Consider the following 10,449-nt stretch of genomic DNA (forward strand, 5'->3'; position numbering starts at 1 on the left):
ACGACGTAAATTATACACATTTTAATTTTAAATACATATAAACATATCTGAAATAGAATAAACGCATTAAACATTGAAGATAAAGGCAGTTGCTGTCCGTTGGGTACGCGAAGGCCTCACTCCGCAGTAGTCGACACTCGTCCACTCAGCACTTCAGCAGTCAGTACTAACTCGGCGTTCGACTAGACTAGCCAACTCGGTGCGCGCCAAATAAAATTAAAATAATGTTCGCTTAGGATTCTTCAAATATAAATAAAGTCCGTAAGTTTGCTTTGATAAAACAGTGTTCTTGTTGAATCGAGATAAACATCCGTAAGTCTTTTTATCTTTTTACCATTATCACTTTTTGTATACACAGAACGTTTGGCAGTCTATATTTTTGTGCGGTTCCATAAATATTTACTTGTATCGTTTGCTACTCTGATAGATGATAATTAAACAATGTGTAGACTTACGTTTAATGAAAACGCTGAAAATATTAACTTGATTTGCAAGTCTTATTTAGTATAAAGGTAATTAAAATATCCACGCCGTTCAAAGGTTTATTCAAAATCATAAACCATTAATAAACCTAAATACTCTTCCCTAAAAAAAGGTTTCCACGATATTGTTTCGAGGCGTTACTTCTGTAACAATGTTTGTGTGTTTCTTAATAGAAACATCGTCTATTAATAAGAGCAAACAACGGAAATTTAATGGCATTTTTCACATAAAATTTTAATAGAGAACCTTGAACCACCGGCCGAATAACAAAACGCCGCAACGTTTGACTCTCCATTTTACTCTTTACTTTCACAAATGCAGTCGGAATCTTTTTAATAGAAATTCTAAATTTATAATAAAATTTTCAGAGACAGGAACTTTATAATATAAATATACTTGCTGCCCCCGCGAACTTCGTTTCTCCTTAATGTGATTTTACTTAGCCTACCTTTTTAGTACATACCAACATGGAACATTTTAACATAATATGCTACCCCAGAGACTGTTCGGTTTTCCGGAATGAAAACTTTTTAGGTTTTTCTGTGAATGTTTCTCTCTATAAACCTCAGAGTTCAAGTCATAAGATTTTAAATAACAAATTAAAAATAGTCGTAGAGATCGTCTAATAGATCGTAGAGGCATGAAAATTAAGGGTTGTATGTATAAATTTCTTATCTAATAAAAATTTAGGGGTGGACCCACTCTTATCATAGGGGTTTGAAAGATAGATAGTAGCCGATTCTCAGACTTACTGAATATGCATAAACAATTTCGGAGGAGTATGGGAACGAACATTGTGACACGAGAATTTTATATATTAGATATCGATCGATAAATAGACTATCCAATACAAAACAAATATAAATATAGATGCGACATAGTAAAAAAAAATATATCTTATTTTATAAGTAATCATTTACATTTTTAGGAAGGCACGCGATTTATGAAAGAAAGAATTCGTCGTTCATCGCAGCGGGACATAGTGTAATAAGTAGAAAAATGCTCTTTAACACAATGCATCAATCAAACGGTCCTTTCTTTGTGGTTCTTTTACGAGTTGTTATTTAAACATCTACATCCGTAGGACACAATGCAACTTCATTTAACTTACATTCAGGTCCAAACTACCTACTTTACATGTATTATACACTCGATCTAACCACCGGAAATATGAAACTTTTATTCTACTTTTTATACGAAAATCTAAACATGATAATGCAAAGGAAAGTAATTAGCACTCTGACGTCACGTCACATGACGTCTGAAATTATTTTACTCCATTTGAAAAGCTTTTCGACTCTCGGGTAGTTGATCGAAGAAGAGTAATAACTTCGGGTTTTTGAATAATAAATTCCTACGAATCAAACGAATAGTAGATATATTTGGGGTGCGTTCTTATTGTTATTGGAATAACCTGTGAAGTTCCAAGATAAAAAGATCTACCCGTGTACCGTGTATTGGAACTCCCAAACTGTATGGGCTTTGCACTCAAATCGCATAATATGTATCTGGGCAAAGCCTTTAAGCAAAAAGGAGTTTGTAGTGACACCTACAATCTACGGCTGCAATCATTGCGATGACATCATAGCCTGAACGCGAATGAAATTATTCCAACCAATCAGGATATCTACAACTTCTCGACCGTAGCCACAAAGGTCAGCCACGACCTGGCCGGCTGGAGCTCCCTACCATAGTCCAAGTTGGCGCTTACACGCCACTTCGACAAGGCTAAACATCATCTCATCCCAATTTTTGTCTGAGGTTCGTAAAAGCATCAATTATTACGTCTTACCGACAAAAAAGGCCCGTAACAGGTCTAACGACACTTTATTTAATATGCCAATAGCAGCACAGCGTGGTCAGATTAGGGTTTAAACCGTCTTCACCCAGACAGGCGGGGTCCTTTATTTCGAACTGCGCCAGTTATTTATAATTAGTATTTCGTACGTTCCGTCCTGCCCTTCAAGCGATTGACCACCCCGTGGTGGCTCAATCCGAGGTCCGAGTCACGCAGAAGATGCTCTTGCGGTAGTCGCGGGAGAGCCCATTCCGTGGAGCTACGCTCGCCAAAACAGCCCGAGCTGAGCTGTCAAGGCCTCTCAGGCTAACAGCGAGATCTATTCAAAGATAAAAATAGTCACTAAAGCCTTCTGGCTCGCCAATCAGTAGTTCGACGGATCGAGTGATTTCATATATTGACTGTTTGACCTTATTATATAAATATCGTATAGTATCCTCCGAACGAAACTTTATTGTTACTAAAGTTCTTATTATATCAATTCTTGATATAATTAAAATTTAAATGAATGGCAATGGTCGAAGGACCGCAATACTTTACTATTTTTTAGCTCTACCGCTCAAACGTCAATTTCACCTGTCAATCAGACTAACCCTACCTGGGTATAATTGACGTCGTATAAATATTTCACTGAAATAGTGTGACAAAATAACTTCGAACGAAAAATAATGGCATACATACTTCCGGCTTATATAAATAGAAGAAAGTATATTGTTGTTAATACAACTATAAAGATAAGATTGTTATCAATATTTCTCTCACTCACTCTTAACCTGTATCTTATGTACCTGAAAACAGACGATATATTAACGCACTAAGTACGTATAGTTTCTAAGTCTAGTCAAGAATTAGCCAATTAATCTTAAAATAATTATACTAAGAATATAATGTATTAATCTCCTATCTTTGAATTAGTACTTTTCTGAGTTATTTTTGATATCCACATTTCATAAACTCATCCTTGACTTGATATTAATATTTATGTAGCCCAGTGTTGATTTACAGGTTTCTTTTTTATCTTTCGTCATCTACAGTAGAAGCTGTCAGTCATTATAATACAAAACAAACATTTAGTTAACCGTCAGTTCATTATACGTTTAAATTTGAAGGCGTTTATTATATACGTCATTTTCAAAGTAGATCATTATGGAAATGTAGCCTCAGGTCTAGGCAACAAAATTTACTTTTACCGAAATTGGTAACATTTTCTGCTCTACACTGCTATCAATAATTTTTTTCGTTAATTGAACATTAAAGCGCCGGGGCACGGAAATATGTTTTACTTAATTTTGATAGTAATAAATGATAATAATAGAGTAAAATTAATTTTATTTGTGGTGACCGTATTAATCAAAGGTCATGACACATGTGTTGTGTTACGCGATACCTTCGCACGTGTTGGGACAGTCGTTATATATTATTATGATTTATTCTAATTACAGCAATTTGTTATTCAAATTAATTATTGGCTACAGAATTAAAAACATAAATTTAATTAAAATGTCACGTAAATATACTTTTTCTTGGACATTGAAAAACGTAGCAAATATAGCGTCATTTTATAAAAGTCTATTCCACGAGTTACTTAACCTAACCTTTGTTAATTTACATACAATAATTATTATAGTAAATTTGAATTATTACACATTTATTTGGTTTCATTAATAAACGTAAGCTGATAATAAAATAAAATAATATAAATAATTACCTCACGACTCTGCAGTGGTGTATTGAAGGGCGTCCAATGGAATATAGGATTCTGTACGTTGTTAGGTAAACAAATTTTCTAAAAAAGAATCTTTACTTGGCTTAGCCCGATAACTTAATACCGTATTATTTGGTCGTAGACACAATAAGCTATTGGTGTAACTGGAATGTGAATGCGACTAGATTAAATTGAACAACAAATAATTCACTGACGTGTACTCTGGACAGTAGCCCGTGACAGCAATTAATGGATACTGTAGGAGCCGTGTATGCTCTCGAATGGCAGATCACAGGAATGTGGGTCAATCTGAGGGGATTCCGATGAATATCTATCTGAGCTGAAGGAAAACGGACCGTGATGAATTGATATTGCTTTCTATCAGCTAATGCCTCGTCCTAATGTTTTATTAAAACTGTCTTGTAACTGACTGACTAATAACAGCTATGATTTGAACAATAATTGTAACCTGTGTACTAATATTACGACATAAAGGTAGTTTGCCTGAAATCTTTAGAAAATGTCCAATGGGAAACTCCTAACACTTACACTTTTGCTTTTTTCTAGGCTTTACCATAGCTACCATGCTACAGAATTTCCGTTATACAATTAATAAAAATTCATATGCAGATATACCACACTGAAAAGTGATCAAAGCTTTGCTTTATACCTTTCGGAATAATAAATCATTTTCATGATATTGTCATTCATTTCATGTGTTAGTGCTGCCGTAACTAGTGTATTTGTTTATGTATTAAATGAAAAACATCATAGTGAATGGGAGACGCTGTCAAAACGGTTGGCGCCTCAATGACGAACCACAGATGTTTGAATCTCGTCAACAGTTCATTTGCATATTACATGCGTAAACTTTAATTCGCCAATCCTCTCATATGACAAGGCTAACGTGCAAACATAAATAGAAAAATTAAACGAATTAACATAAACCATACGGCACCTACGATTACATAATATTTATTCATCTGATAAAACGTGGATATTCCTAAAGAAAACAGGCAATGAAAAGCTTCAAAGGTTTTTAAAACGTTGTTCAATAAATAAAATTATATTCATCTCACGGATAGCAGCTGAAAGTTACTAAATAGGTAACTTGTTATATTACTTACATAAAATAATGTTTTATTTTAAGAAGGAAACGACAGAGTATCTTTTAGAAAAGAGACCTTCCTTTTTCTATTATTGTTGATATATTATATATTTGATCTTATATTGTTTTGTGAACTGTCTAAAGAGGAAGTGGAAATTGAAAAATATTAATAATGTCTCGCATTCAGCTCGCAGCACGTTTTGCGAAGGGTTTCAATAAAAGAGAAATGCCAGAGAACATGTCGGGTTTCCGACTTTTCTATTAAAATAGGTAAAAGCACGAGTATACTTAATGTACTCGTTTGCAATACAATGTTTTCGTAACGTGTATATAAACCGACGAGAGAGATATTAGTCTGCCCTGATTGGTAGTCCAGATAATCTTGCTCTACTAACTACTATTGTTACAGGAATTCAATCAGTCAAGGTAAAAATACTGTAAAAGTTAATTAAACAGTTGATTCCGGTAAATTCAAAGTACTTATCTGAAATGGTTTAGTTAAAAGCAATAAGCTTTTAGTCTCATTCAAGTATTTCGAGAAACTATTCATTCGTTATACTGAAAGCTTCCCGTTTCATCTGGATTGAATTCACTCTGGATTAAATACAGATAAATGTTTTATCTTGGTTTAAAATTTATAATGTAATTGTATGTTAGAAAATCAACCTATGAATTCTTATTCGAATTTAAATCAATATTATGCTTAACATAACACGGACTGCTCGTCTTATTTATAACTATGTAGTAAAGTTATTTTAAAAGTTCATTGTTCGAGCATTTCCTTTTAAGTCACACGTTTGATTTTCACAAAAGCAATATTATGTAAACAAAGTTAGATTCTCGGCACGAAGAACACTGATGAATACAAACGATTCGGATTCAATAGAAGCCACATGACCGCAGCTGCGATATTGTAATTAATCTCTCGTTATTTAAGCTATACATAATAACACATTTGAACATTCGTCTATGTCGTGATTAACAGGCTTAGCATTTAATGTGACTTATCATGTAAATATGTATAAGTATTTCCTATTAATTAACTTTGACAAATTTTGAATGCAATATGCAATTAATCTTCGGTTCATTATTTGTTTTTGTTCAAAGCTAGAAGCTGCTTTTGAATAATTTTATTCTTTTCTTTTAGAACCTGAAGGAAACATGGTTTGCACTGTTTCTCTCGAATTATCGCGAAGACATGGAGATGCAGACAATTGATTGAATTAACTCTGAAAAGCGATCCCTTCCCCAATGCTAGGGGCCGAACACCACCATGTTAGCAGACGATGATTCTCCTAAATACAACTTGAGCTATATAGAGTCTAACGACAGCTACACTGCGCTGGACCACACCAAATTGATATCCTTACTCAAGCTCAATGGGACGAATCAAAGCGACAATATCGGGGAGTTCCTCAGGGTCCTGGAGAACCTCCGAAGCAAGTTCAACATATCCGTAGTGAAGGAATGCGATCGGACACATTATTGCTCGGGAGAATTCCGAGACATGATTCTGGCCTATAATAGTATACATGGATATGTTAGCCTATTGGTAAGTTTTTGATCCAATAGGAAATATGTATCTGCTATTCGCTTTCCTTTTTGCTTTCCTAATGATCTGTAGACTCGTAAGGGACAACCAATTTCTGAAATTCGTACATAGTATCGCATAAGCTTTTGCTAAGAAAACCTAAAACCACATTTCAATAATAATAGATATAAAAGAGTGAATGCTGTGCTGTCTCACAACTCAAAATCAAATTGTGTAAGTGAGAAAGACACATAACTCTCGTGCGGTTTCTAAGTGTAAGCTATTAATTAATTCGAGTGAAAGTTAACCCTGCTCTTCCCCAGATATGTCTATTCGGGAGTTTGGCAAATGCATTGAACGTCGCTGTATTAACGCGACGTGACCTGGCCGGGGCTCCAATTAACCGTCTGCTGAAGTGGTTGGCAGTCGCCGATGTCTTTGTTATGCTTGAATATGTGCCATTCGCTATATATCGATATTTGGTAAGATATTATGTACGTTTGAAAATCTGATCATTTTTCAAGAAAGAGGAGAGTACTGATTTAAAAAAAAATGCTTCAACTGCTCGATGCAGCTGTTCCCAGGTCAAGAAGACCGACCTTACTCCTGGGCCGTCTACATGCTCTTTCACATGCACTTTACTCAAATCTTGCACACAGCATCGATTCTGCTCACTCTCTCGCTGGCCATCTGGAGATATATTGCCATCAAGTAAGTGTCGGTTAGCTTTTTTAGAATAATAGAAACAAAGGTACGTGTGTCATCACAACATGGTATATCGACCTGGATAACCATTGAAATAACAATAATATAACCAAGTTTGATTTTCATGATTAATTGTCACTGTTCCGCTGTTCCACTTCAATTATAATTAATATGCGAAACAAGTTCTTACCGCACCAAAAGGTTAATTTAACTTATTTTCTCACTATTGTTAACCGAGGCTGAATCCACTTAAATCAGCTAAATTGTATTAATATCAATTGACATAGGATTAATTGTTGTTATAAATTTATATGAATATATTTACCTTTCTTGTTTATTCAAAGCATTGGTATTCATCAACCATTTACGGTGTTTGTTTCCAGATATCCATCTTATGGCTCATCGTTATGCACTGACCGCCGCTGTTCCATCGCAATCGGCGTAAGCTTCTTATTGCCACCGATGTTATGTATTCCGTCATATTTCGTAAGTACGAAACACACTCTTGCATATTATGGTAATATTAGCGTTCTGTTCGTAAAAAGTTCTCATTTATTATCTCGTCTTCGGTCGACACTTAGAATACCTACCCCGTTGCTTAGATTGCATCGTGTATTTCTGTTGGACTTATTTGCACAAGAATAAAAGCAACTAAAACGTGCAATAGAAACTCACTTCTCTATTAAATTAAGTTTCTCGTATTACGCGACCGAGATACAAAGTGACCAACTAATTTGCATACGAGCTTAACAAGCAATTATTCAGCTATTTAGCAGTTGATTCAATTAAGGTTTAACAGCAAATCTTCTTTTATTTTAACAGTTTATACCGGTGTGTACAGCAAATTTGAAGTTATTTGCGCTTAATATCTCACTAACGCAATTTTTTGCAGGAAATAATAATTAACGCTTGAAGCTCGGTTTATGTGCCAAGGCTGTTCGCTCACACCTTAAATAAATCGATTTCTCAGTGACTACAAGTAGAAGTCATCATTATTGTCTTTGACAGAGGGCAAATATCGCAATTTCATAAATCTCTCTCTTCATTTACAGGTGTTCACTATTCATCAAGACTACGCATTAGACCATCGCCCTTCCAAAGTATACTTCGTAGACTCCAATTACGACGGGCGACTTTATCAGACGAATTTCTGGGTCCACGCTGTCGTGATTAAGCTCCTTCCTTGTGCGATCCTGACAGTGATCAGTGCGTGGCTTATCCGGGTATTGTATAGAGCCAATAACAGAAAGAGGGCTCTGAAGGGATATAATGCGTGCCCGGCCTCGACTGCCGTCAACGGCAACGGGAATGTGTTTTCGAGAAAATCCACAAAAAGGTCGAAAGCGGAGCGACGTACAGACAGGACGACAAAAATGCTAGTAGCGGTTCTCCTTCTATTTCTATTGACCGAGTTCCCGCAAGGGATTTTAGGTAAGAGCTAATTAGTTAAGTGCACCCAATAATAGCCTCTCGCCGAGGAAATTGCTTCCGGGGCTATTTATTGTCCGAGGAAATATTTTTAGAACTATTTTAATTATGTGATAACTCTGGGAATTTGTTAATAATATGATGACACGTCTTGCTTTTAATGAGAGGTAAAGTTACATTAACAAAATTGTAATATGCCTTTACCACAACTATAAAAGTACTTCTTATCTTGAGAATTAGAAAAGTCGCTCCTATTGACACTAAACATTGTTTCAGGACTAATGAGCGGTGCGCTGGGGAGGTGTTTCTTCAAACAGTGTTACGACCTGTTCGGTGAACTCATGGACGCCTTGGCTCTCTTAAACGGAGCGATCAACTTCATATTATACTGCTCTATGTCGAAACAGTTCAGGACTACTTTTAGACAGATTATGAGGGCTCGGTTCGCCCCCACCCCGAGGGCGAGCTCCCATACTGAGTTGCAAAGCACATATGTATAAATGTTTATTCATGAAAACGGCTGGTTTCATTAAAAAAAATGTATACAGCGAAAAATAATTATTTAAAAATTCTGTGAAAAGTGAAGCCGTTAGCACAAAGGCATCATTTCATTAAAATTTGAGCAAATCTGATCTAACAATTTTTATTCGTATATTAATATATTCAATATTTAAAAATTAATTAATTTTAATTAATATAATTTAAAATTATATAAATTAATTTTTAAGCCCTTCAAGTTCATAAAGGCTTATAGGCTTAGTCGAACGGCATTTGTAAGTATTTTACGTCTGGGTTAAATTATTATTATTCAAGCTTTTGATAGGCGCCGTAACTAACCTGGTTAACGCGAACAGAGAAAGAATTTAACTATGAAAACTGAACCTATGGAACTTTAGCTTTGTCGCTTTTATTGTCGCCACACGTGTAAGAGAATGGGATTTCTACACTACACGTTTGGAGTGACTTAAAAGGACTGACTATAAAGCCACAATAAAACTAACATAAAATTAATAAAATCATCGGATTATTTATTATTTACATAAAATACATTAAGTTAGATATAAAATATAAAGGTGGGAACTGACCAAAGTTACGAGGTGTAATGTAGCATTCGCATCGAGCGTGTTACGCATCGAGCATGTTACGCTGTGTTCTAAAATCGGCGTAACATGCTCGTCAAAACTCTGTGCTCCACTTTCGCCGCCAGTGTTCACGAGATGTGATAGTGATAGTGTTGATATCTTTCATTCTATTTAATTATTGTTTCATCCAAATTAAGAAGAAGAAAAATTTTACTGGACATAAAACTAATTTAAAAACACAGGCGTATGAGGTGGTTTGTTATTGATTGCAATATTAAAGACCAAATGATTACTGGACAGTATAAAAACTTTGTACGCAGGTCTCGATTTTGAAGAACTGTTGAATTTAATTGAAGCAAAAGTACTTAAAAAAGACACAATTTATAGAAAATCATAATCATGATCACTCGCGACGTGCGACGCGTAATTACTGAACCGCGTAACAGTCAAAGGATTCGCCAAAAAACCGACAGCCGGGTGGAGCACTCAAAGCGAGCAACGAGCGGCTCGTTGCTCGCTGGTTTCCCCGTAACACGACGTACTGACTGCACGAATGCTCGCTGTGTAACATTACATTACATGTTACATTACACCTCGTAACGTTGGTCA

General features: G+C 35.4%; 1 protein-coding gene across 1 annotated transcript; it reads left to right on the plus strand.

Moving 5' to 3' along the window:
- The first annotated feature begins 120 nt into the window (after nt 1-120).
- On the plus strand, nt 121-9,275 carry LOC125053177 (G-protein coupled receptor dmsr-1). The gene is made up of 7 exons (XM_047654414.1): nt 121-312; nt 6,242-6,646; nt 6,949-7,107; nt 7,200-7,336; nt 7,714-7,816; nt 8,383-8,761; nt 9,035-9,275. The coding sequence occupies exons 2-7, from the start codon at nt 6,368-6,370 to the stop codon at nt 9,256-9,258; spliced, it is 1,281 nt and encodes a 426-aa protein (XP_047510370.1). The 5' UTR covers nt 121-312; nt 6,242-6,367; the 3' UTR covers nt 9,259-9,275.
- Nucleotides 9,276-10,449: the final 1,174 nt, after the last annotated feature.

This window comes from Pieris napi, chromosome 1, assembly GCF_905475465.1.
Source record: "Pieris napi chromosome 1, ilPieNapi1.2, whole genome shotgun sequence".
Taxonomy (NCBI): Eukaryota; Metazoa; Arthropoda; class Insecta; order Lepidoptera; family Pieridae; genus Pieris; species Pieris napi.

What these genes read in the sequence shown, in the direction of transcription:
- LOC125053177 (XM_047654414.1), top strand. Translation starts at nt 6,368, where the DNA reads ATGTTAGCAGACGATGATTCTCCTAAATACAACTTGAGCTATATAGAG. An exon ending in TCGCTATATATCGATATTTG is followed by an intron (nt 7,108 to 7,199) that starts GTAAGATATTAT and finishes TGCTCGATGCAG; the next exon opens with CTGTTCCCAGGTCAAGAAGA. An exon ending in TATGTATTCCGTCATATTTC is followed by an intron (nt 7,817 to 8,382) that starts GTAAGTACGAAA and finishes CTTCATTTACAG; the next exon opens with GTGTTCACTATTCATCAAGA.